This window comes from Urtica dioica, chromosome 2 (genome assembly GCF_054948205.1).
Source record: "Urtica dioica subsp. dioica isolate 48M chromosome 2, U.dioica_male_clone48M_v1_H2, whole genome shotgun sequence".
Taxonomy (NCBI): domain Eukaryota; kingdom Viridiplantae; phylum Streptophyta; class Magnoliopsida; order Rosales; family Urticaceae; genus Urtica; species Urtica dioica.
Genome location: NC_142757.1, coordinates 42,917,004 through 42,944,606, shown reverse-complemented (window position 1 = coordinate 42,944,606; position 27,603 = coordinate 42,917,004). Strand labels below are relative to the sequence as shown.

The 27,603-nt window shown below is 36.4% G+C and overlaps 2 protein-coding genes across 2 annotated transcripts; one reads left to right on the top strand and one right to left on the bottom strand.

The window, feature by feature from the left end:
• The first annotated feature begins 261 nt into the window (after positions 1-261).
• On the top strand, positions 262-1,270 carry PYL1 (PYR1-like 1). The gene has a single exon (XM_089606443.1). It carries the CDS (start codon positions 364-366, stop codon positions 979-981), a length of 618 nt encoding a protein of 205 aa, XP_089462569.1. The 5' UTR covers positions 262-363; the 3' UTR covers positions 982-1,270.
• A 24,125-nt stretch (positions 1,271-25,395) lies between these two features.
• Positions 25,396-27,246, bottom strand: LOC149404832 (protein HAIKU1-like). The gene is made up of 2 exons (XM_089607095.1): positions 25,852-27,246; positions 25,396-25,765 (listed from the first exon to the last, which is right to left on the bottom strand). The coding sequence occupies exon 1, from the start codon at positions 26,689-26,691 to the stop codon at positions 25,858-25,860; it is 834 nt and encodes a 277-aa protein (XP_089463221.1). The 5' UTR covers positions 26,692-27,246; the 3' UTR covers positions 25,396-25,765; positions 25,852-25,857.
• Positions 27,247-27,603: the final 357 nt, after the last annotated feature.

Below are 27,603 nucleotides of genomic sequence, written 5' to 3'. Positions count from 1 at the left end.
TATCTCTTTTTGTCTTGTAGACAACAGATAGGCTGACTTGTTAGCGAAGCGCCACAAGTGCCGCTATCGACTGAATACCCGGTGAAAATTGTCGGCCCGGGACAAGCATACTTTTGGATATGTATATACACATTTCTATCCTTACTTTTTCACCTTTGAAATTAGAGCAAATAAATGAACTAAGTTGCAAATATAGAAAAAAGAGTAGAGAGTCAAAGCTTGCAAATAAATTAAAATAAAAGCCCCAAGCTTTACATATAACCCATTTTTGCCTCGGCAATTCCCGAGATTTCCAGCTCCACTTTTGATAAACAACACTAAAAAAAAAAAAGACCCTCTCTCTCTAAAAAAAAAAAAAAAAAAATGGAAAACACCCCAAACCTAACAACACCTTCCTCGGAGCACGACTCATCACAATCCCAAACGACACACCACCTAGCCACCCCGCCGGGCCTCACGGCGGCGGAATTCTCAGACCTCGCCGACGCGGTGGCGGAGTTCCACACGTACCGCCTCTCCCGGGGCCGCCAATGCTCCTCCCTCCTGGCCCAACGCATCCGAGCTCCGCCGGAGACGGTGTGGTCCGTCGTCCGGCGATTCGACCGCCCTCAGACCTACAAACACTTCATCAAAAGCTGCGCCGTCAAAGAAGGCTTCGAGATGCGCGCCGGAGCCACCCGCGACGTCAACGTGATCTCCGGCCTCCCGGCCGAGACCAGCACCGAGAGGCTCGACGTGCTCGACGAGGACCGCCACGTCACCGGATTCACCATCATCGGCGGCGAGCACCGCCTCAGAAACTACCGCTCCGTCACCACCGTCCACGGCGGCGAGATCTGGACGGTCGTTCTCGAGTCCTACGTCGTCGACGTGCCCGAGGGGAATACGGAGGAGGACACGCGTCTGTTCGCCGACACCGTTGTTAAGCTGAATCTGCAGAAGCTCGCGTCTGTCGCCGAAGGGATGGTGACAGCCGGGTGAGATTACATAAATTGAAAAGCAAATTGTTGGTTTTTTTCTGTTTTTTTTTTTCTTTCTATTTTGTTTTCGTCTTGGGAATTGGGATGGGATGGATGGTTGATGGGTTAACTGTTAATTGTTTGCTATCAGTCTTCCCTGGTTAGGATGGTGGTTTGTTTGAGAAGGTGAGGACATTTTGGGCAATCTATGTGTACAGAATGATCAGATGAAGAAAGAAATGATTTGATTGAAAACGAATTTAAAAAGAAGAAAAAAAAAATTGTGATCTTCTTAACTCTCCTTCTCTCTCTTTTCATGTGTACCTTTGTTTTTGTGCATTTGGATGACATGAGGAACATGATGATACTTTACTCTTTTTTGGTCTTGCTATTTTGCACTGAATTTGATTGGTTTTAGTTTTATTTTGTTATTCACATTTTTCATGATAATGGTTTCCTGATTTTTGTTGTTTATTACCTATTTAGGATAAAAAAAAAATAGACAAGAAATAAGTGTAAATACTTCAGAGTCCTATATTGGAACTTATGCTTTTGACTTTTTTGTTTGAAGCCCTTTAAAATCTGGTGAGAGATAACTAAATGTGGCTATTTCTTTCCTCTTCACATCAATGTCCCAACAAGTGGACCAACATTGCAGTGAAATATGGACCAAAAACTGCCCTCAAATATGGGTAAAAAAAACAATAGTATATCATAGTTATCTTGTGTAGTTCTTAATTTCCAAAAGCAAAATTTGGATTAAAAAACTGCCCTCAAATTTAAAGCTGTGACAAAGATGGAAATAGAAGAAATAAAGCGCCAAAAGAGATCTCTACTAAGATTGTATATCAACATCTGAGTCTCAATCAGGGGCAATTAGGGACCCTCTTCTTGCACGGAAGATTGACATTTACTATGCCATATGTATTTATTTATTATGAGACTATTTTTGGGTGAGTGATTGTCTTAACGACATATATATAGCTTGAGTTTAATTTAAATGTTGACTCTGTATTCTTGGCTTTTAGAAATGTGGATTTTTATACTTTTTTTATTTAACAAATATTTTCATATCTTCGGTTGTATTAAAAAAAATAACGATGTTATATCTTAAAAATTGACAAATATGTTTAGTAGAAATGAAAGAATAATAGATAGATGGATTGTTTCGGGAGTATATTTAAAAAATAAAAATAAATAAATTAGCCCGGTGAATTATGAATAATTTTCCTCTTCATAATTCATATTTTTCAATTTGAGAAGGAAATAAAAAGTTATGATGAGTAAAATATAAAGCATTTTTGGGAAATTTCTCTTGAGAGTTAGATAGTAAAATATAAAGCATTTTTGGGAAATTTCTCTTGAGAGGATGTCCTTGTAACTATAACATTATGAATGTAACTTAACATTTTAATAGGTTTTCTTATATAATTCACAATTTTTTGGATGACGAATTTTACATTGTAAATTATCATACGAGTCCATAAGAAGTTGAATAGTTGGTTATAAAATAGACTCTTAAATGGGGTTTAGTTGTACTGTATTACAATGAGTAGACTAAGTATACAGCCTAATTGCTTTACCCTCTTTAAAAAAATTATCATTAATCTAATTGTTTTAAGAGAATAATAAACTTCAAATTACAATGTTTAATTATTTCCGAAACACACTTTTTCCTAAAACAAAAATCTAAACTAAAATACTAAAATCTAATTTATCCAAACGTAAACTTAAACCTAAAAAACATTCATAAGAGAAAAAAAATCCTTGAATCACCTTCAAATTCTCGACTTCAAAGATGTTACAAAGTATTTGTCTCCCGTGTTTCCATAATGGCTAATTCCCAACATGTTTTGCATATAAAAAAATCGGAACTATGAAAAATGGTCATCTAGCTAACTAGCCACTATAAACCAATATCTTATCAAATTAGCCAAAGTTTCAATAACTAGTATAAAGTGGTTAAATAATACAAATAAGTGAACCCTCGAATATCCTTAAAACACACAAATTAAATATTGGTTTTTAATTTTCCCACAAAACAATAGAAAAATTACCCACAATTATACCTCCTGAAAATAACTCACAGTGTTATGGTAACAAATTTAAGATAAAAAAAATTAAAAAAAAAAAAATTCCTCTCTCTACTGATTCATCTCCCCTTAGAATTGAATATGACAACGTAAATATAAATTTGATATGATAAAAAAAAAAAATTCCGAACTGAACATCATACAATTTAAATTAGAATTTGCCAAGTATCAATGTGAAATTGACGAGGAAAATATAATATAATTAATACAATTCGTAAAGGAAACACAACAAAAATAAACGTAAAAAAATAAATTTGATTTCCTAAACATATAATTGAACACAATTACGAACAAAATTTCTAACAATGTAAAGATTTAAAGCATTAAATTTTGAATAAGAAGAACACATCACTAAAATAAAAAAAACTATGCTAAAATGAAAACTAAAAAAAACTTACTCCTATTTAGAAAACACTGTTAGCAAAATAAAGAAGAAAAAAAAAAATCAAACAATATTAGATATTAAAAAATAAGAATTTCTCTATATAAAGTTTGAACGATGAAGCTTAGTACTGGGCAACATTGGGTTTTATTGAAAAGATTTGTTAGCGACTAATCATGCATATTTCTCTATAAAAATTTGAGCAATTATTTCATAATCAAAATAATATAAAATCTCATTTTGTTTTCAAATGGGATTGTAAGGATATCCGTCCGACGATCTTATATCTAAACATCATCGATGATCTTTGTGGCGGCAAATTAAATGTGATGTGTAGTGTTGATTGAGTTTATCTAGTTTTATAGATCACATATATATGATATGTTAATGATGCTATATAAATTTTTAATATTTCACGTGATTCGATTTAAGGTGGGACAAGTCACAATATGACTGAAGGTGATATTGCAAGCGGGCTCTCTCTGACGTTTAATATTGATCGAAACGTTTAATATTAATCGAACGAATTGCTAGTTTTCAAACCATTTTTTACATATAACTTTTTGTAAGTTTGAAGATATTTACTGCCCAGCAAAATGTGTTCTATTTTACAAACTTATAAGCCTCCCTAAAATGTCGTATACTGCTGCTTATTTTTAATTTTAAATGTACCGTTCATATTATTCTGCTGGTACTTAAAATCTAATATACATTAAGAGTGGCCCTAGAAATAACGCCATCTATTTTATTTCAGGAAAGAACTTCTACAAATGAAAATACTCTTTCAGAAAAGCATTATTCCTTATGAATCAGACTTGTACTTTTTCCTCGAACGTCCAAAATAAGCCCAAAAAGATATAACTGTAACTTGGCTTCCAAAATATTTAACCGTTGACTCAAATTTGGCTTCATTGTACAAACATATTACATATATAACATAATATATAAAAATACCCTTGTATGGCTTCAACTTTAAAAGCTTTTGCCATAAATGTCTGCGTTTGGTTAGTTTAATGCTTTGTTGAACTTCTTACTTCTTACAATTATTGGCCCACGAGTCGTTGTACTGTTTTTTTTTTTTTTTTTGGTGTAAGATCTTTAAATTTATGGCCCCTGAATATGACTTGGGAAACGAAATTAATGAAAAAAGTTTATTTATGTGGCAGTGTTTTGGGGTGTCCCACCTTATGGTTATACAATGTATCAGAGCCGTTTAAATTGGACCAAAAATGTAACATTGAGATCCACGACGAGAGCTGACTTTCAAGACACTATTAACTTCAGAAGAGAAAACATTATTGGTCGGTGACATTTTTTGTTGGTTACCATTTTGAGGTCTCAATGCTCAAACTCTGGCTACGTGTATGTCAAATAATTATTGGAAACGTATAGATACGATACGATACGAATATATGTTAGTTATGATACAATGTAAATATATGGCAAAAGATCCGACGCAAAGACCATCTTCCCTTAAAACATTAAAATGGTACTCGATATTACTAATAACTCGTTTTGGTCGATCTCAATTTTTAGCAAAATGTCTTTGAAGATCACGTCGACGAAACTTTCGTTGTTGATCAAGAACCTTGGATACTTCATAGCCGAAAACGTCTAGAGTCAAGATGAGTGCATCGTCGTGCAGTCTGTCTAATCATTCGACGTTTTTTTTGCGATTCTTGGGATGTCCAATTTTAATTTTCTCTTGTGAGCCTTGATCGAATATACGAAACCTCTACTACTCTCTTCTCCTAGATGAGCCATTCCCCCATGGATCAAATTTCCTTCGAAAATCCACTCCCAATGAATCGAACTTTTGGCCAACATCATCCTTGTGGCGTCAGTCACTTGGTTGACAAAACGGCAGCCCTTAACATGGACGAAGAAGACTGAGACGACATCCTCGTGACAGCGGAGATAGTTCATCTTCATGAATTCTATCTTTTCCCGACTTTGGTACAGCGAGAGCCAGCTGGCGCTCAAAGCTGCTCGACGAGTCAAATGGTGCATTCATCATTGGATTTGAATTCTCAGATCCTAAGGCATGCGCGAGACTTAGCGAGAAAGGCTTGTCGTGCTTCAACGGCGGCTTCCTCCTCCTCGACCCATAGCCCGAATCCGACCACTGGAAAGATTGTGGCTTCTCCACAGTCAATCTCTGGACTCGTGTCTACGGAGTCCCTCTCTAATCCAGAACCGAGAAGAACCTCGCTAGACTCACCTCCTCGGATGGTGAAATCTCTTACTTCAAATGGGACACGTCATATTACTCTGTTTTGAAGGAATTTTTCAGGTTCAAACTGAAATTTGATATCTCCAAACCAGTCTTTTCTGGCCGTCTCATTCCAGTTCCAAACAAGCATGTTTGGATCTCTTTCAAATATGAAAAATTACCTCTAATAAGCTATGGGTGTAGTTTACTCGGCCACAGCCTATCCACATCCTCAGCTCCGGCGGTTTCCATCCTTGACTCATCCGGAACGCCTTGCCGAGTCCTTGGACCGTGGCTCAGAGCGGAGAACACCCGCATTTCTTGCCTGGACAACCCTCCTCTGACGGAACCCTCTTCGCCGTTAGCGCCTCAGATGCCCGCTGATTTTTCGCGTCGAACAAATTCCTCCGCTCGCTCCGGCCCAACGAAGTTTATCCCGGGAAATTCGAGAGCAAAGTCCACAATCTCATGCTTTGATTACTCGCCAATCCAGGGATTGGATTCTCTTCCTAGTTAGATGAAAATCCCGGGCATTGATTTTGCGAACAACCCCTTGGTGCTCCGTCGCTTTTCTCGAGCGAAACTTTGGGCGAAAATCTTGGTCTCAGTCAAACCCTAGAAGATAACTCATTTCTACGTGGTTTTGAAGCAGCTCACGTGCGAATGATCTCCAATACCGGGTTTTCCTCAAATTAGCCCATCAATATTAGCAAGTAATGCTTCTCATTCATGCCAGCTTAGCCCGATCAAGAAAAAATTGACGCTGCTTGTCAAAAAATTGCAATTTGGGAATGTGTTCCACCGTCCCCCACCAAGCCCTTGCCGTTGCTTGTCGACATGTCCACAAAAAAAGCGCAGACAGTGACGGGTGATGCCATATTATGCAAGCAAATCGGCCAAGTCAAACCAACTTGAAGCCTTAGGAAGTATAAATGTACAAAAGGAAAACGTGACAACCTTAAGACCGAAAATGGTCTCGCTAACATTAAGGTCTTTGAAGCGGACCCAATAGTCCGCCAAAATAATTAGTTCTCTTCTTCGGAGGGCGATGGCGAAATCTTGTAAGATGCATCTCAGCATCTCTGTTACTGTTTGTCTCTAAGGAGTCTTAGTTGTCTTTATTGATTACTTTATGCTTTTTCTCTGAATAGTCTTAGCATTTATGCAAAAGTTTATCTCCGATGCGAATTTTGTATTTATTCTTTATCAATATCATCAATAATACAAATTTCGTTCTAAAAAATCTATTAAATAAATAGTATCACTGTAACACTATTATTTTAGATTATTATAAATTCTAAAAATTTAAATTAAATTATGAAAGTGTATATATTTCAAATTAGATATGTAACTAGTAGATAATCAAATTAAATCAATTAAACTAAGAAGAATTTGTTGCAATTAGCCAATCCCTAATTTCTGTTAAGATTCTAACCAAAGTTTCATTTTATTATAATAATAGTCCACCAGGTCCGCAGTAAATTAATTATAAATGTACTATTTAATTAATTAAATTTACTATTAGTTAATTAATTTATTGTGGGGTCTGATGAACTATTTTCTTAGTAAAATAAATTTTTTTCTCTTTTTTAGAAATATATATTTAAAATATTTGTAAAATAGTTATTAGAGTAAAATTAAAATATTGGAAATTACATTTATATTACCAAAATAGTGTCGTTGAAGATACTCTAAATCTGACAGTCAAAATAGAATGGAATTGAAATTCTATTTGTTTTAGCCATAAATATTGTCAAAATTTTGTTTTTGTACTATTCACAAGAGAAATTTCATTTTTCTGACCTCAAAAATAGGAAAATATCAACGCTAGAACTCATAGTTGCAAAATATCTGAAAATGGACTTTCGAGTTCTACAAAATAAAATTTCTCATTCACAATACATATTATGAGATCTAGTCTCGATATCGTCCACTTTTGATGTCTACAAAATGAAATTTTTCTTTCACAATACATATTATTTTGGAACATTTTGTTATTATTTGAGTTTGTTTTAAGTTCTAAATTCAGTACATGTATTTTCGTATATTAGAGTTTTTGATTCATGAACACTGCTGAAACTACTCAGGAATATAATTTCGGTAGCATTCTGGTATCATTTGAGTTATTTTTTAAGTTTTAATTATTTATTAGTATTAGAATTATTTTTTTCGTGTAAGAGTTTGTAATTCATATACACTACTGAAACTAATCAAGTCAAAGTTATCTGTTTTCGCTTAGGTCTTATCAGAATTTCGACAAGACCTGAATGAATTTAATAAAAATGAATTTTTTTACGTTCACTGAGAAGCCTAAATTTGATAATTGACCTATTTTTACTCATTGGTCATCACCGTCATGGTTTAAACTTAGTAAAAAAAACGGTAGAACAATTAATTTTACCACCAAGGTAAATTGTGTCAATAATAGGGGTACATTGCAATCGTATGAAACTAGAATTAGATAAAATAGGTTTTACATATGTTAATTTTTTCAAAGTTAAAAGATTATTGGAATAAAATAAAAAATAATAATCAATATGTTACTACCCCTAAATTTAGAGAGTTAAAAAAAAAACAAAAATACCCTGAATAAACTATGTTGGTTTATTTCAGAGACTATGGTCACGCAGTTAGTTAGATTTGTTTCTATTATATTTTCCTGAAGAAGTTTTAGAACTATGTTGGTTTATTTCAGAGACTATGGTCACGCAGTTAGTTAGATTTGTTTCTATTATATTTTCCTGAAGAAGTTTTAGGGGTTCGCTGTGTCCTTCAATTTGTTTAAGAATATTATTTTAAGATTCTCATTTGTCTAGTTTTATAATCAAAATATGTGATTAGATTTTTTTTAAGGCAGTTTTGCTGCAGTAGGGATTGAACCCACGACCTCTACACAGAAGGTGGTGTGGAATTACCACTAGACTATCCTAGGTACCACAAATATGTGATTAGATAGATATCACATATATCACTTAAGTTGACTTATGAGTATATAAAAATTCCAATTAAATCTTGAAAATTTGAACTCAATAATGCCATTTTTATAATATACACACGATACATGATTAGATGATATATATTCTGCTTATAATTGAGATTTTAATTTGATAAATCATAAACCGCGGGAACAAGCGCATGGATAGAGAGTAATTACGATAACTTTTCGACAATGTGATTATGTAATTAATGAAATTATCTTTAAACGGGATAGTCCCAATACCACTAAAAAGTGATTTTTAAATGGAAAAATGGTATGAAATAGTCAATTCAAACTATGACTTTTGCAAAATAACCATAGTTTCATTAGGTATAACAAAATAGCCAATTGAGAGTACTACGACTTTTAATCCTGTCTCGATTAATTTTAATCCAGCCTTCATAAAGCTTACATTCTGTCTTTATAGTTCGTTGGGATTAAATTTAATCCAGCCTAGATTAATCTTTACTTTGGCTAATTTCCTTATAGTTGACAAACTATGGCTATTTTGCAAAAACTTAAGTTCTATTTGGCTATATAGCCGCTTGACACTACCTCTACTTGAAAATCTTGTAATAAGTTTTTAAATTTACGTTTGGATCTTATTTTAAAATCTATTTAGAACCAATGTTGATTAATCGCAGCTACTTGGTTTGTTTAGTTTGGCAAACTTTGCAAGTTGTTCAAGACTCTGCGCACCACTTGTTCAAGACTACAAGGTTATTGGTCACGTGTTCTTTCGCACGAATTGAACTAATAATATAACATTTTTTTAGCTTGACAATTAGGGAGATACGACTGTTTTTGGTTTTTCGATCTACGGATTCGCAGAATAATATGTTGTTGACGATAACAAAACTCACCTAGGATATTTGTCAAGTCAATTAACTTTAGTCGCACATGCCTGATTTATCTAACGCTCACTCTTTTGGTTCTGAGATTTTCTTAGACAACGAGTGTGAAATTTACTTTCAATCTCTATGCGCAATATATTGGCAGAGATTTTATTATAACGCGTGCTTGCATTTATTTCGTTGAGACGGTCTTTAAGAAAGAGTCGTGTGAAAGAGAAAAAAAACCTTATATCTAAGGAAATCTTAGGTTGCAATTCATCGGTGAATTTGAGGAGGTGGTTGCTTGAGAGAAGGTTTGCAAGCCTAAAAAAGATTGCTTCTGGTAAATTGTGTCCTAGAGTTATTTTCATGTACCACAAAAATTGTGTTAACATGATTAGAGTACCAATAAGTGATGAAATTACGAAGAATATGTTAGGAGTATATTTGCTAGATAAGAAATTCATGTTTGTAATACCTATATGAGAAGGTTCCGCGGCAGACTTGAGAGTGTTGAAATTCTATCATAAAATCAATTGATGTCAAGTGTAGAGGTCCAACTAATATATAAACACATGTTCATTCATACACACAACCAATGTGGGACTTTCACACTTCAATAGTTCCTCTCACGCGTAGCGTGATCAAACCGAGTAACATCCCCCTCACGCTTCGCGTGGGCCGGGCCAAATTCAAGTTGTGTGAATGTACAATACTATGATATCATGTTGATATCGGAAGGCTTAAGACGCACACCCGTCACATAACTCCACATCGATTTTCCACGCAAAAAATTCCTTATAACGTAACTCCAATATGAGTAATTTTTTCCATCCAATTGAACACCAATCGCATGAAGGGAATAATCTCTACGAACCGTCATATCGAAAAACACCAATCCAAACACTCTAAAAACAAAATCCAAACAAACAGAGAGAAACCCCCAAATCGAAATCCAAAAACGCAATCACAAACGCATCCAAACAGCACCAAAACGAAGAACAGAACAATCACCCAACCAATTACGACATCCACAAAATTTCTAGACCGCATGGTTTAAGAGTCCCGCAAGGTACGTAATACAGTATTCTTTGCATGATTATATATAAGCTAATGAGCATGGATATAATTATTAGATGTTCTTTGTAAGGTACTATTATTTATGTGATACTAGATCTTAATGACGGACATTTATTGACATCTTATAAAGGACAAGATACCAATTCAGAGAATGAGAACATCCACAAAAAGCCACCAAATAATATTTTAGTATGAAACATTCTTAATGTAGAAATATAATTGAGCAACTATTTAGACTAGTGAAAGGACGTTTGGATATTTTTTAGAAGGAAGCCATACTACGATGTTAGGGTATAATGCAAGATTACTATAGCAAGTTCTATCGTTCCCAATTTTATCAAAATCGAAAGCAACAAAGTTTTTTTATACAAACTTCATACATAGAGCGCAGAGGATCATGATCGACGATACACATGACAATCACATTTTTAATAGTGATGATGATAACATCGATGGCGAAGATAATGGTGATGTACAAGTTGAGCAACATTACACGCATACAGAATGTTTTAGTGGTTGGACTTTTTTTTATAGATAATTTAGCTAGAGACATATTTGATAAGTGTCATTGGAGTTGGCGTTGATAATTAATTAGGTTTTTTTTTTCATCTCTTACGTTTCTTATATCTTTGTCTTTATTATTTGGGAAAATATCAAGAGTACCCCTCGAGTTTAATCGAAATGCGAGATTTATCCCCTCTATTTCTAGAAATATCAGACATATCCCTTCAGTTTAATATAAATGACATATACATCCCCTAAAAAATGTTATATTACAAATATCACAATTTTTCGTTTATTTTTACAAAAAAAATAATTTGAACTCCTCAAAATACTCTTAATGAAATAATTTTTTATTTTCTATTCTATATACAAAAAAATTAAATTAAAAAATTTCTTTATAAAAAGTTAAGGATTTTTTTATAAAGAGAGATTTTGATTTTTTTTTAATAAAATAGTAAATAAATATTTATTCTATTAAGGATATTTTGGGGAGTTCAAATTATTTTTTTTTTTGTAAAAAATGAACGAAAATAGTGATATTTGTAATATAACATTTTTGTACGAGGTATAACATTTTTGTACGAGGTATATGTCACTTATTTGTACGAGGGTGATATTTGTATATTTGTAATCACTACTACAAATGTTAGATTATACAACGGATATTTCACAACTGAACGCTGTCTCGTTGTGGAATCATGATGTTTCCACAACGGGACAAGAGTCCCGTTGTAGAATCTTGATGTTTTCACAACGGGATAACTGTCCCGTTGTGGAATCTTGATGATTTCACAATGGGACTATTGACCTGTTGTGGAATTAAAAAATATAAGGTTTAAACGATGGGATGGTGACCCGTTGTTGAATCTCGCCGCGGCCAAGGCATGAACTCGCCGGGCCAAACTCTTCCACAACGGTACAGTGTACCGTTGTGGGAGAACTGTAAAACAAAACATTTCGCCGCGGCGAGCTTAAGCCTTGGCCGCGGCGAAAATGTTTCCACAACGGTACAATAATAACCCGTTGTGGAAACATTTCGCCGTGGCCACGTATATATTTGGCCGCGGCGAAATGTCGCAGACTGGAATTTAAAAACTTCCCTCTCGATTTTTTTTCAAAAATTTCAGAAATTTCATTCTCTTCTTCTTCTTCCTCTCTCTCTCTCTCTCTCTCTCTCTCTCTCTCTCTCCAACCCACGCCCACTCGTCGCCCCTCCTTCTTCCTCCGCCGCCGTCGCCGCTCTCACTCTCTCTTCTTCTTCTCCGCTTTCTCTTCTTCTCACCTTCTTTTCTTCCCCACCACCCTCTCCTTCTTCTCCGCCCTTCTTCTTCTTCCCCGCCCTCTTTTATTTTCTTCTCCGCCCCTTTCTTTTCCCCTGCCCTCCATTTTCTTCTCCACCCCCTTCTTCTTCCACACCCTCCTTCTTCTTCTCCGCCTCTCCTTCTTCCAAACCCACTCTTCACAAACCCACCAAACATTTCAACCCACCCCCACACAAACCCACAAACCTTGCCTCTGACCACAACCCACAACTCCGACAACTTCATTGACTCACCACGCCACATGCTCATCGTCTTCACTACGGGTAAGTATTTTTTTATTTAATTTGTATTTTTATGTTGACATTAGGTTAGAATTGTTTATTTGTGTCTAATTTAAATAGAAATTGAATATTGAATTTGATATTTATGTAGAAAATGAGTGTGGAATTGAATTTTGGTTTGAGTTTATGTTGGATTTGAGTTAAAATATTTTATTACCTTGAGTTTGAGTTGGAATTGAGTTAGAATATTAGATTGAATTTCGGTTTGAGATTGTGCTGGAATTGTTTTGAATTGAAATTGAATTTCGGTTTATGTTTGTGTCGGAATTAGTTTGAATTGAAATTGAATTTCGGTTTGAGTTTGTATTGGAATTGGTTTGAATTGAGATTATGTTTAATTTTTTTTTTTCATAGATTATGTCTACTACCTCCACTAGTACCGTTAGCGGTAAAAGAAGATCCACCAATATCGATGGTCTCGGGAAAAGAAGAAATACTCTTATGCCCGAGGTTAATAAGTGTAAAACTCTTGGTAGGAAAATAAACGTAGTATTTGATGAAAAAATCAACCAATGAATAAGGAGGGTGATGAGTTGTCGAGTTATTTTGGCGTGTTAGCTAGAGTACACGTTCCGATTACGATGCTCGATTGAAGACTGAAAGAGCATAAACAACTAAAAGAAAGGATTAGGAATGAAAGGATTTGGATTTGATGCCGTACAATTTAAATGATCATTGGATGCTTTTTGTCTTCGCTCTTTGGAAAGATCAAGCGATGTTTTTCGACCCGTTGAAAAATAAAATCTCATCCGATTTAAGGAAGTTGATAAAAAGGTAAATTAATTACATGTTATTTGAAGTATTTCATTTACACGAATATTTGTTTTCTAATGTTTTTTTGTTATGCGTATAAGAATATTTTCGGATTTCAAGCTAGACAACCAAGGAGCCCGAAGTAACGTCAATCAAACTTTACGTACAATTGAAGAAGTCATATACACCGGATAACTTAGAAAACGTTCGAGACGAGTGGGTATTTTACGTACAAACTTTTATAGAATGTGAATATTAGTTTGATTTTGGATGATATAGATATTTGTTTTGGATGTTTTTGAATATATATTTGGTTTTGGATGTAATATATATGTTTTGGATGTTATGGATATTTGGTTTTGGATATATAATTTCATTTCAGGTTTTTTAATTATAAAACTGTAAAAATAACTCTCAGGAACAATTTCGCCGCGGAAAAACTTTACACAACCGCGAAGTGTTTAAATCTGTTAAATTTTTCACAACGGGACAGTCCCGTTGTGGAATCATTACTTTTCCACAACGGGACGAGTACCGTTGTGGAAACATTCCACATCGGAGGATTCCACAACGGTACAGAACCATTGTGGAAGCTTTTCACAACGGTTCTGTACCGTTGTGGAATCCCCAGTTTGTAGTACTGAATATTACAAATTATTTCGATTAAACATGAGGTATATGTCATTTATATGAGTCTATTTTATAAAATAATGATTATATTTTCATACGGTTTATATTGTCAGATCTTTACGGATACCTTTAAGCTCAAATAATCCTACAATCATGGATTATGTTCCACGACGCAGATGGTGTAATATTCTTTGCCGCTTACTCCTTCGTTACATCTTCATTCTCCACCACATCCTACACATTTTTGTTACAATTGGGCTGTGTGGCCATCATATTCCTCTTGTACTATCGAATATTGAGTAGAAAGGGCGGGAAGAAAATTGAATCTTATAAGCATGAGAGATGGCGTTTGAGAGAAAAAAAAAGTTGCACCAATGACGACATCTAGTACACCGATAAACATTAAATTGAAGGCGACTCTGGAGAATCATAATTATTTAGGAGTGAGTAAGAATTGTAATAATTTAGGAGCGATCGTGCTAAACTAATTGTCTGCATAGACAGCTCGTTGATTTTAAACACAGTACTAAATTATATAATTTTGGACTAATAAAAAAAAATCATATAATTTTGGACTAAAAAGGTAAAAACAAAAAAAAAAAGTTAAAAAAAAAATACAGGTGTTGGAAAAGCATAAGAGAGTTTGAGTAAAATTGAAATAGTCTGATAAAGTTTAAGAGTTTTTGTCATAGGGGAAAAAAAACAACAAGGAGGCATTTATAATTAATGAATTTAAAAGACCAGATGAGTTTATTTTTATATCTTTTTTACCTACAACAACTCAAGAAATTTATTAGTTTTTGGAATCACAAATTTATCTTCTGTGCACGGACGTGGAATCCGTTCCCGCCAGTTCCTTTGCTTTGCCTAAATTTGGCCTCAGGAAGAAAAAGAGAGAGAGCATATGCTTCTTCTTTTTTCTTGGGTCGACCACGTGATGCGCACTAGTGAGCTCATGACAAGAAAGGCACGAGAAAGCAACTTGGCCCTTTTTGGTAGGCCAAAGGCCAATTGACATGCAACTTGCCCACTTGGCATTTATTATTATATTTATAAACGACAATAGGAACTGATCTGAAATGCTAAAGTTTGGTTAAATGTTATTATTTATTGGAGAAATCACTTGTAATATCCATTTTAGAAGTCTTATGCTAATCAATTTAATCATAAGAATATTGTATTCTTTTCTTTTGTCTTTCCATTTTTTTTGGTCTTTTTTCTTTTCTCAAATTTTCAATTTTCATATATTTGTTGGCCAAATTTTCCCAAAAGTCCAAAATCGTGGGCCGCTCCAAAGAGCCTAGTAGCCAAAGCCACCTGTCCAGCCAGCCAGCTCGCCCACGCGCTCGGAACATGCTCGCTAGGCCTGTGCACAGTTCGGTCCTGTCCAAAATCGGCAAAAAAACCGGACCAGACCGGACCGTTCAAAACGGTCCTAAAAACTCAAATCGGACCGGACCAAAAAAATTGTAAAAACCGAACCGGACCGGACCGTTTTGAATCACTTAGACCGGACCGGACCGGAGCAGACCGTTTTGAACCATTTAGACCGGACCGGACTGTTCTATACTGTTAATGACCGTTTTGAACCGTTTTACATAATTTAAAAAAAAAAACCATTACTTTTCCACCAAAACAAAAACATATAGTCATGTTGGGAGGGAAATACATGGACAAATGCCTAATTTGGCTAATTGGACATTAATTTATTTTTTTAAAATTTTTAAATTTTTTTTTTATAAATAAACCGGTCCGGTCCGGTTTAACGGTTTTTAAAAAAAAAACCGGACCGGACCGTTTGTAATGAGTAGACCGGACCGGATAAAAAAACCGTTTTAAACCGGACCGGCAGTTTAAAAATCATCGGTCCGGTTTACGATTTTTACGGTTTTTTTGCACCGCCCTAATGCTCGCCACGCGCCCAATGTGTGCTCACCTACAAACTCACTTTCCTTCTCGCTCGCGTTCAAGATTGCTCGTCCATCTAAGCCTGATGGGCCTCCCACCTGCACGGCCCATGAGCTTTCTGTCGCCCAGCAACAAGTCTTCCCGCCTAATTGAACCTTCCGCTCGTGTGGGACTTAATTCTTCTCGCCCAACTGCATTTTTGTTCGCCCAAGTGTATAAAGGTCCTCCTAGACAAGACACGTGTCCAAATCTGCTCGCGACAAGTGTCCATTAGTGTTGATCGAAAAATCTATCAACAATATTCACATTGTATAAAGTATTTACGTTTTGAAAATTGATTTCTTTCACCTCTTAAGTTATTCACAATATCTGAAAATATTAAATTATTACCACTATTTACATTTTAACAACGTATTTTTTCAATTATGCAAATGTTGATGTTTATTGATTTTTTTTTTTAGATTTAATGAATTTATTTACTTATTATTTTTAATTATTTACATGTGTCAAAAGTATGTAATTTTAGTAAAATTTATATAAATATAAATATGAGCAAGTATTGGTATTTTTTTAGAAATCCTAGTTTCAAACGCAAACACATCTTCACTCACTAGGGTTTGAGTGATCATGGATCGTGATTTGACATCACTCCCTTTACAAGAATTGAACAGAGAAAAATATGTTACATTAACATAAAATATGAAAAAAAAAAAAAAAAACTTTTTATAGTTAAATGTCAAAATACATAAAAGTATAGACACCTTCAGTGCAAATTTTACATAAACGGCTTTCATTCGTGTTGGCTACAGAATCATAGTGACACTATAACAATGGGGTATATTTAGTTTCTCATTATAGTTAATAATCATATATATACTTTTTGCTCACATCTCTAGCATTAAATGGTCAACTAAGTACCTTTCACATCCTTATACAAAAAAAAAAAAAAAAAATGATAAAAAAAAAAAAATCTTGAAGTTTATCTATAAATTAATGAAGCTTAAGTGGCAATGGCGTGAAAATTCAGAAACTCAGGATCCTATTTCCTGATCTTGCGTAATAGTTTTGCAAATGTGCTATCTTATTATTCCTTGTACAAAGACATACTCGAATTATTATTGTTATTGTTACCATTATTTTAATTTTGTGTAGGCTTGTCCCAATGCTGTGGTTAGGATGAAGTAGAACTAGGGTGACCATAATTTCTTCAATAGATGGGCTTATCGTGTAGGACTCTTTGTGATGTGGACCCATGCTTCGACTCATCCCACTTCTTTCTCTTGAAATACTTAATCTGTAATTCTGTATGCATAAGAGACTGATCGCATTAAATAATAAAAGTAGTAGATTTAGTAGGATAGCCTTTGCTGTTAGAATACAGTTTATCTTGATAAAATGTTGCAGTATTACATAACCCATGGATGTTACATCATGGTTAGGACGACGGTATGAAGACCACGTAAATTAAGGTGCTTTTGTAACGACCAAAAACATGACAATGGAAACTTTTGGGTGTGTTTGGTTCTCATCTAAAAAAGAAAAGTGTTTTTGAGTTTTTATCATAAAAAAATAAGAAACAAAAAGTGAAAAAATTTTGAAATTGTTTTGTAAAGAGTAAAGAAAACTGAAAACAAATATAAGGTATTTTTGGGAAAAAAAAAAATAAATTATTCTCTTCTCTCCTCCTTCTCTTATCTCCTCATTAAAAAACAAAAATGAAAACTGTACCAAACAGTTTTTTCAATTTCTCAAAAACAAAAATGAAAACTGTACCAAACAGCTTTTTGAAAACAACTGCAAAATAATTTTTCAATACAACTACAAAAATTAGAAAATAGAAAACAAAAACTTTTTGAGTTAACTACCAAACGGGCCCTATTTTCTTTTAGTGAAGGAAAATTGTATATATGACTAGAATTAAGATTATATTATATTTCATTTTTCGAAAAAAAAAAAGAATTAAAATTATATTTTCTTTGAAAAAAGAGAAATTACCTAATTTGCCACCAATTTCATAACATTTTCCCACTTTCCACCAAAACGCTAATTTTTCCTAAAATGCCACCTTTATGTCTACAATATTGACATCTATGTCAACAATATGTCAACAATGTTGACATCTAATAGTGAAGGGCAAACATAGATGTCAACATTGTTGACATAGATGGTGGCATTTTGGGAAAAATTAACATTTTGGTGGAAAGTGGAAAAATGTTATAAAATTAGTGACAAATTAGGCAATTTCTCTTGAAAAAAATTTGTGGAAAATAAAATTTAAGAAAATTTGCACGTGTGATAGATATTATTAAGCACTCACACTAAGGATTCATTTATGCTTCCCTTCAAATTATTATTTCATTTGAAATACAAAAGAGAATTGACTTTTCCCACATTTTATTTCAAATTTTCATTTTTCATTGTAAAATCTTGGTCATAATATGCCTAGCTTCTATTACAAAAAATCGACACATCGACGGAAAAAATGTGAAAAATGAGCAAATGAAATGTCATTTTGAAATCAAATGCCGTTTTCGATGGAAAATCGAACGAAAATAATGTTGCAAAATAAATTAATACATATATATTTTTAAATATAGTCCAAAATTAAAACACATGAAATCATACATATCAAACATAGATGTTTCATACTTAAATATTAATATATGTATATGCAAAGACATAAACTTACTTAAACATGCAGAAAAAAGTGGTAGAAAATCTGGTTTTTGAGTCTCCGAAAAGAGTGGTGGTTCGTTGAAAGTCTAAAAAGTATATGAATAAATTTATAACATAGATCATGACAAAACAAACAACTTTATGAACGAGATTATATTAAAAAAATCGAATTCCTAAAAAAAACATAATAATAAAAGTTCAAAAAACGCACCTGATAATCGTCGAGTTTCGCCGATTAACTCCGAAAAAAGTAGAAACTTAACTGAACCCAGACAAAACGACCTCGACGTCATCGAAATCCTGGTCGTCTTCACCGCTAGAGTGGCTCACCCGACAATCACCAGACCCACGCCGTTTGGTCCAATTTTCCTCGAATGTCGATGAATTTTTTCAAGTCTTACTCTTTAATGACTACGAAAACGATTGATCATCTTTTGGCAAAGCGACTTGTTGTTTCAGTGAAATCTTAGCGACATAAAGTGGAAAAACAACATTGTAGCTTTCGTCGGCCGGTTTTTGTCCGGCACCGACGCTGCCATCGAATTCCGGCGAAATTCCTCGGCATTTAAAACATTCTATTAACATCTAAGACTCAATCTGTAATAGACAAGTTCAAATCTCCGCCTCTTGGCCTACACGAGAGTAATACCCCCAATGCTAAAGCAAATTCCTCCGCGTTTTGCATAACGTCCGATGTTTTCTTGTGCGACCAAATTCTATTTCACCCATGAGGCAGCAGAGAAAAAAAAACCGAAAAGAGAGGGCCCCAACACGGTCTCCAGCAAGGCAAGAGAGTTCTATATTGACTGATCTTGCTTTGATATCCTTGAAGGCGACGAGATCAAAGAAGCAAAAGATGCGGACCTATAAAGCTTTAGTCAAAACTTTCGTCCACCCAAAATTATTCCTCATCTATACTTCTTTTGCCTCGTGCCCAATAGTGATTTCGTTCTAGGGGTAAACCCATTCTAACTCAATACGGATATGGATTCAACCGATACTCTCTTTGAACATTAAGCGCCCCTTGCATCTCAAGGATGATGGAATGTCATTGCTTCAAGAAATTATAATGTTATGAACTGCTAATGTACCCATCACCCCAACTAGTTAAGACATTCACTGTATCATCACAAGCTTCAACCTGGGGGCACCGATGAAAATAAGAGGACGCATTAGGTAGCTTTGGTCTTTGTTCACCCACAAAAAATCTGGAGGTGTCGGTTTCCGTGACATCACCAATTTAAACTAGGCACATTGTGCATATCTAGAAACTAGAGATTTGAAAGCTAAGTGGTTCCACGAGATATTGAGGTTTGAAAAGTCGCTTGTGGATCCACGATTTTCTATATTTGGATGGGTTCGGTATAAGGGAAGGAGATCCTCATCGTTGGGATAAGATGGAGAATCGACAACGATGGTAATCATCCACAATAGATGGACGGCCATTAACCAATGGTGTGGTACCCAAATACAAGATTCGGAACGAGGGCCTATGACTCGGCTAGACATGAAGAAGAGTTGTCTGGAACAGTAGATCCCACCGGCGCCGAGAGTTTGGCACAGTGTGGACGAAACGCTTAGTGTCGAAGAAGGTGGTTTTGGCGACATCCTCGAGGAAAAATAAAGACACGTTCCACTACGGCTCGCCGAAGCTTCGACAATCCTCATCAAAGGTAAGTCGGTGTACAAGTTTGGTTGGCAACGTCTCCATAATCAATACGACTGTCAAGATGTGGTATCAACACCGCTCTCCGACAGCTAAGATTAAACGTGGCTTACCGGGAGTTACCGCGCCTCCCGTCCCGCCCCCGCCCGGACTCCCGTTAATTCGCCGAACGGGAGTCCCGTTCCGTTATATAACGGGACGGAGGCGGTAAATGTCTAACGGGATCCGGATCCCGTTAGGCATTAAAAAAAAATTGAAAAAAAGAATTTAAGAAATAAAATGAAAGGATTAAAGTGAAAAGATTTGGAATAAGTGGGTAGAAATGAAAAATATGAATGTTGTTAAATAATTAAAAATGGGTAAAAAAAACAATAAAGAAGAATGTGAAATTAAAAATGGGCCTCCTAAAAAACCTCACCGACCCCTAAAAAGGTGCGACGGCGAGGAAAAAGAGCACCCCTTTCCTCGTTAAATGTTTGAAAATGTATCCCGGACAAGGGCCGGGATATACCTTTGTTATACACGATACTTTAACCATTTATGTTTACGTTTGCAAAATCAACTTCAAAATCGTCTAGAATATCGAAGCACATGAATGTTTCTTGTGCTCGATTTCGATGTTGAATCCAATCTTTTCCGCACGTCAATGCTTCGACCATCTCCGGTTTCAGGCTGCATCTTCTATCGTCGATGATCCGGCCCGCGTTGCTAAAAGCCGCCTCAGAGGACACAGTTGAAACTGGGATGGTGAGGATGTCTTGTGCCATAGATGACAAGATCGGAAACCTCCTCGCATTCTGCCTCCACCAAACCAAGAGGTCGATGGCTTCGTCGTCCGACCTGACCCAATCGTTCCTATCGTACTCTTGGATCTCCGGATGGGACCGTGCGTCGGTTGCGCTTGACCTCGTCTGACTTGTCCCAGCTTTTTGTTGTTGAGGAGACGGGCTGTACGCGGGCGCGTTGACGAAGACATTCGTGTAATGGTGTCTTCTCGGATATTGCGTCTGTGATTGAGAAGGTTGCGCTTGGTATTGCGGTAGAAGTTTCGCCTCGTAAACCTTGAAAAGATCAAAAAAAGCTTGCACGATCCTCGGAAGATCAAGTGCAACGTAATCTTGGTCCACAAAATGGTTTCTTATGTATTTCAAAAAAAATTTTAAACCTCCAATTTTACATCGGACGTCTAGAATGGCTCCAAAACCGTATAGTAATGGAACCTTTCCAGCCCCCCAATATTTTAAAAACTTTGCTGTCATTGCTTGAATAGAATCTTGAAAAATAGTTTCGTTTTTATTTTTATCAAGATGCACAGCTATTGCGGTCATAGTATGAAGACCGAGAAAAGAAGTGGGAGTGTAAACAGCAGAAAGATAACAAGTTTCTTTATAAAAAATGTCGAGAAAAGAAACAAATGATTCAGCCATCCTAATATCCAAATCAGATATAGCGTTTTCGCCATGTACGCTGTTAATGTAAGAAACAATAACATCGACGTAACGCTCGGATAAGAAGTTGGTCAGCATAAGAAAGGTTGAATTCCACCTAATTTTGTTATCTAGGTGAAATGTGCGTTCTTGAAGGCCGTTTAGTCTAAGCCGTCTCTTAAGCTCATCTACTCTAGAGGTTGAACTATTTATCCAACTTATGTAATTCCTAATCTTGTTTATCGAAGGGTCGTAACTAGCGGCTCCGGCATGAACTATGAGGTTGATGATATGGGTAGCACAACGTTGATGTATAAGGGTTTCGTCTGCGTTAAGTTTTTGGGTCAACTCCCTAATCATGGCGTTGTTGCTAGTGGCATTATCTAAGGTCACAGATATAACCCTATTGTTCAAACCCCACTCAGCTAAAACACTAACTATGATATCTAAGATGTTCTCACCAGTGTGAGAACCTTCTATCCTCCTAAACGCTATGATACGTTTGTTCAGGTTCCAATCGTCGTCTATGTTATGGACTACAACGCTCATAAAGTCCATCTTAGATTGACCGGTCCATATATCCGATGTTAAGGCTACGCTATATCTACCAGAGGATATTGAGTCTTTCATTTGTTCCTTTTCTCCTAAAAACCATTTTAGGATATCGGATCTCAAGGCTTTCCTAGACATTAGTTGTACGTTTGGAATAAAAGAACTAATGAATCTAACAAAGCCTTGAGATTCGATATGACTAAAAGATTGATCGGTTGATACAAAATATTCAACTAAATCACGTCTAAATCTTAAAGGATCGATGTTACTTACTTGGGTTGTAGAGGCTCCAGATTGTGTCCCCCCCTGGCAGTGTCTGTGATGACTCCACAATAGCGACGTCCCAACTCTAGTGTTATGAGCGCTAAAGATTTTGCCACAAACGTGACATTTTCCGGCTTTTTCACCGTTGGCAATCACCTCTTCAAAGAACGTCCAGACAACAGACCTCGCTCGACGTCGTGATGCTTGTGCTTGTTGAGGTTGTTGTTGTTGTTGCGGTGGTTGTTGTTGTTGTTGAGGTGGTTGTTGTTGTTGTTGTTCTTCTCGGGCACGTCGTTGTCGTCTTTGTCGGGTATCCTCTTGTTGCTCACGTTGTCGAGGTCGTGGAACTTGAGTTCGAGGCTGAGGTGGTGGTGGTGGGACGTCTTCTTCTTCATCTTCCTCCTCCTCGTCATCATGTTGTTCATTTGGATCTTGGGTTTCGTCGTCGTCTTCTTCTTCATTTGGATTTTGGGATTGATGATAATGTTGCTCGAACACTTGAAACTCTTGAAAAGTGGCTTCGGATGGCGGTATTTGTGCTTGATATGCTTGCTCGGGATCCATTTGAGGATAATATGGCATTTGTGTGTTTGGAATTTCGGTGAATTCCGTATTGTGGAAAGTAGGAGCAACATAATTTGGATCGAAAGAGTATTCGGTGTTTGGGTCGGGGGCGTTTTGAGACAAATGCAACCAATTTTCTTCAAAACGGTACATTCGTTCACCTCGGGAAGCTCTTCCCCTTCGACCTCCTCGGTTGTGGGATGATGATGCCATGAGAAAATGAAAGCTTTAGAGAGTAAAATTGAGAGAGTTTGAGAGAATTAGAGAGAGAGATTGAGAGAATTTGAGAGAGTTTGAGAGAGTTTGAGTGAAAGGTGTGAAGAAAATGAATGAAATGAGGGGGTATTTATAGATTTTAGAAATAAGTGGGAAAAAAAAAAAAAAAAAAAAACCTCATTTTCGCTCAAACGGCTATAATCAAACGTTCATATTCAAACGGCTCTTTTTTTTCGGCCGTTGGATCTTTGATCCAACGGCCGAGATTAAAAAAAAAAAAAAAAAAAAATGCAACGGTCGCTGACGGGATCCGCGGATCCCGTTAGCTACAGTAACGGGACGGGACTCCCGTCCGTTAGGCTTAACGGGACCTCCCGTCCCGTTACCTCTATTACCGGTAGCGGGGATTCCGTCCCGTCCCGCTACCGGTAAGCCACGTTTAGCTAAGATAGGTACTACAGTCAAGGAAGGAAGGATTGCTACATCAAATAACTTTTTATTTGGAGGGGATATTTTATATTTATAACATTCGTTGTCTTTCTGATTCAGAGTTTATCATCATATATACTTATGTGCTCAGAGAAAAACAAAAATTGATAACATTTGTTAGTTTACTGTCATACTTTAACCGCGGTGTTGTAATTTTAGAAAGCATATACTATGACTGAATTTGCTTTGGAAAAGAAATCTACTGAAGTATGGAGGGAGTCCTTCCTTCCTTTATTGTATTTCTTTAGCAGCCTGGAAGGATCAAATGTGATCCTGAATGAAATTGTTCTAAGTTAATAATAATAAAAAACTTGTATGTAAAGTTTCATTGAATTTAAAAAAAAAAAATAGATTTGAAAATAGAAACAAACGAGGTATCTATGGAATGCTATAAACTTTGAGGCATTCAGGGAATTACCGTCCGAGGCATTCATCGAATTTTCCCCTTTCTTATTCTTTGCTAGTCTCAAAATTTATAACTGAAGCTCTACAGCTTTACCGTGAAATTATCGAAACCGTCCCCCTATTTTTTTTTATTATTTATTTACACTTCATGGTTTTTTGTGTGTGCTGTAATGCCACGTTGTGATAACATCTACGGCACAGTTAGTACATAAAAAATGAGTGGAAAAAAAAAATTAAATAAAAAAACTACAATCCGAATAAATAAATAAAATGTAGCATTTTTGTTAATACTCAATTAATTGCAAGTACTTCAGACGATGAGAGAAAAAAAAAATCAGTTACAAAATCTTGTTTAGAAGTAAGAATTTGATTAGATTGCATAACGCATTTACTTATTCCATCCGTAAATCCTAAAACCAATCTAGCCAAATATCTCCAAAAATGAAGGAAGCATTAGCCCTTCGAGAGGCAAGAATAGAATAAACAACCAACATACTGTTTTACTTATTTAACTTCCTAGAAATGTTTATTAGACAACTAAGATAAAGATAACTAATGCCACAGCAAAAGTGATGATTTTCTCAACGAATTATAACGAGAAAGACCTTAATACCTAATGACACTTAAAGTAGCCACTAATAATAATAAAATGAATAAACAAAACTAAGCCAATTGGTGAACAAATGATTAGCCTATTTTATATTATCATACTTGAGAATCAAGACATTATATAATTCTAAGCAACACTAACTAATATCATAACTGAGCAAGAATTTTCAACCACCACAATTCAGAAAGCAACATTCAGTACACACACGCAACATGAATCATATAACTAAATCCAAAGTCTCAGAATCGAATTAGTTCAAACTGTGAATCAACCCGAGAGTTTTGGCAGATTTTCAAAACAGAAATCTGCTCTGAAGCAACTTAAAAGACAAAAATAAACGAACATAAATAAATACACGCACCAAAGTTCCACACAATATCAGTTGATTACGATATCTGAAAAAAAAATGTTAAGAAAAGGGTAAAGCATTGAAGATAAATTTGTCTAGGAAATGTCCACATAGAAAACAATCTATTTAAAGACTTAATCTGTGGTCATTATCCAAGATCGAATCATTTTTACATGATTAAGAAAAAACAAAACAGGATCATGAATGTTAACAAACAGAAACGTGATATAATTCAATCGGAACTCAGCAAAGACTCGTCCAGACTTCGGACCACTGGAACGAGATCAAATTTCATTGAGCAAGCAATAACCAAACGTAAAACCAGAGCTAAAGAGTTCCTTAGAGAAGCAAGTTGAATTTCAAAAAGGAGCAAATTAACATTCAAACTATGGTCTAATACAACATAATAGCTAACAATAATACAACAACAACAACAAAAAAAAATCATCTATCTGAAAAAACCTATGATAGTTTGGTATCTGTAAAATCTCCTACCTCCTTTCTGTTAATCGTCCAGACTGAGTAGTCTTTATCTTCACACTAACATATGTCCACTGCGAAACTTGTACAAGAAAAACAAACCCCCACATTCCCGTTCCGAAACCGCTGCAAACTATTATGTCCGAACAGAAAAAAAAAAAAAAAAAAAACCTGAAACAATACACCATCAACATTACAACAAAAACCCAAAAAAATTACCGTCATCTATTGATCTCTCCATCTGGGGCTGGAAATGGGAAAGAACCCGGATGGCGAGAGCGGGAATAGGAGCCCCGGAGAGAGCGGCGGCGGCGCCTGATTCGGGCTGGGCCCGGGGCCCAAGATCCCGGACCCGCCCATCTGTCCGAACCCGAAGTTGGGCGTCAGCGGCGGGAACTGCATCATCATCCCGGGTGGGTACGGCGACCTCGGCGACAAAAGACCGAAATACCCCGTCGGCGACGGCAGAAGAAACTGCTGCTGCGGCGGCGGCGGCGACGGCAACGGCAACAATCCCGCCGGAGGATTCTGAGGCGCCGCCGGGTGCTGAGCTCCGCGCGGGGACGGGTCGGCGAGGATGGAGTTTTGGAGGTAATTCATGTACGCCGTGATGGGCGACTCGGCGGGAGCGAAGTTGGGGTGCTGAATCGGAGGCTGGCCGAAGAGGCTGGGCCCGGGGCCGGGGCGGGAAAAGGGGTTTTGGCCGAACTGGGGCGGGCCCGGGCGGTGGATCGGGGTCAGGGGCGGGGGGCGGATCCTCTGCAGCCGAACACTCTGGGGCTTCGGCGAGCTGTTGTTTTGATTCGGCGGCGGCGGCGGCGGCGGTGGAGCCGGGTCCCGCGACGGAGAGCCGGTGAGCTGTTGGACGATGTTGCGGAAATCGTTCTTGCTTATGTTGTACACCTGAGGCTGAGGCTGTTGCCTTGCTGCTTGGTTGTTGCTGTTTTGATTGTTGTTGTTCAAGTTCGGTTGGTGTAATGGGCTTTTCCTTATGTTTTTCCCTAATTTGTTTACCCCCAATTGGTGGTGGTCGGTATGTCTGTTTTTCGAATTATCCATTTCTATGCGGACTTACTCTCTAAAAGCTAGTATTGAATCACTTTCGGGATTGCAATGCGTCGATGAATTCGAGAGGGACGGACTTACGTGTTCCGGCGAAAATCCGAAGACCTATCAGGCTCTTTCTCTTGTCAACCCGCCGTGAATTAGAAGCTTTTCCTCGACCGATTCACCGAAACGAGCGACGTGGAAAGACGGAGACTTTGCGCGGAAGTCTAAGCACCGCCGAGAAACTCGAGAGAGTAAACGTACGGCAACAAAATTGAGGAGAGAGAGAGAGAGAGTCGCGGCTTGACTTGATGAGGTGAGACACAATAAGAGTCCAGCGATAATCCAAAGACGGATCTCTTCTTTCTTTATTTCTTTCTTCAAATCAACCAGAATGACAGAAACTGAAATCGGGAAGAAGAGGAGAAAAACAGAAAATCCAAAAATGAAAAAGATAGGGGAAAGCTAAAACAAACAAAACAAACCAACGAGAGAGAGAGAAAGAGGAGTTTGGGTTTGGGAGAGAAATTTTATTTTGATTGATGAGAGAGTCGGTCAATGGGCAAAAATGGATGGAAAGTTAGATAACAAAGAAATGAGAAATTACAGAGGAAAAATAGCGCAAAATATGGACACAAAGAAAATTGGAAATAAAAAACTAAATTATAAATAAATAAATAATTTGTGGGTGGGTGGGACCCGGGTGCATTTTGTGCGGGCTCCACGGGTTTGAATGAAGACTCCGTTTCGTTGATTTTTTTTTCTTCCCTTTTTATTTTTCCAAATATTCTCTTCCGTAGATTTTATCTAATTTACCAAAAGAAAGACAAAACTAAAAAGAGAGTAGGACTTTACTCGGTCATTCATACACACACTGACCCAAGAATTGACACGCACAGAGAGAATTATATTTAAAATATATAA

Bases quoted from the DNA above. Each gene is read 5' to 3' on its own strand.
- PYL1 (XM_089606443.1), top strand. From the start codon at position 364: ATGGAAAACACCCCAAACCTAACAACACCTTCCTCGGAGCACGACTCA.
- LOC149404832 (XM_089607095.1), bottom strand. From the start codon at position 26,691: ATGGATAATTCGAAAAACAGACATACCGACCACCACCAATTGGGGGTA.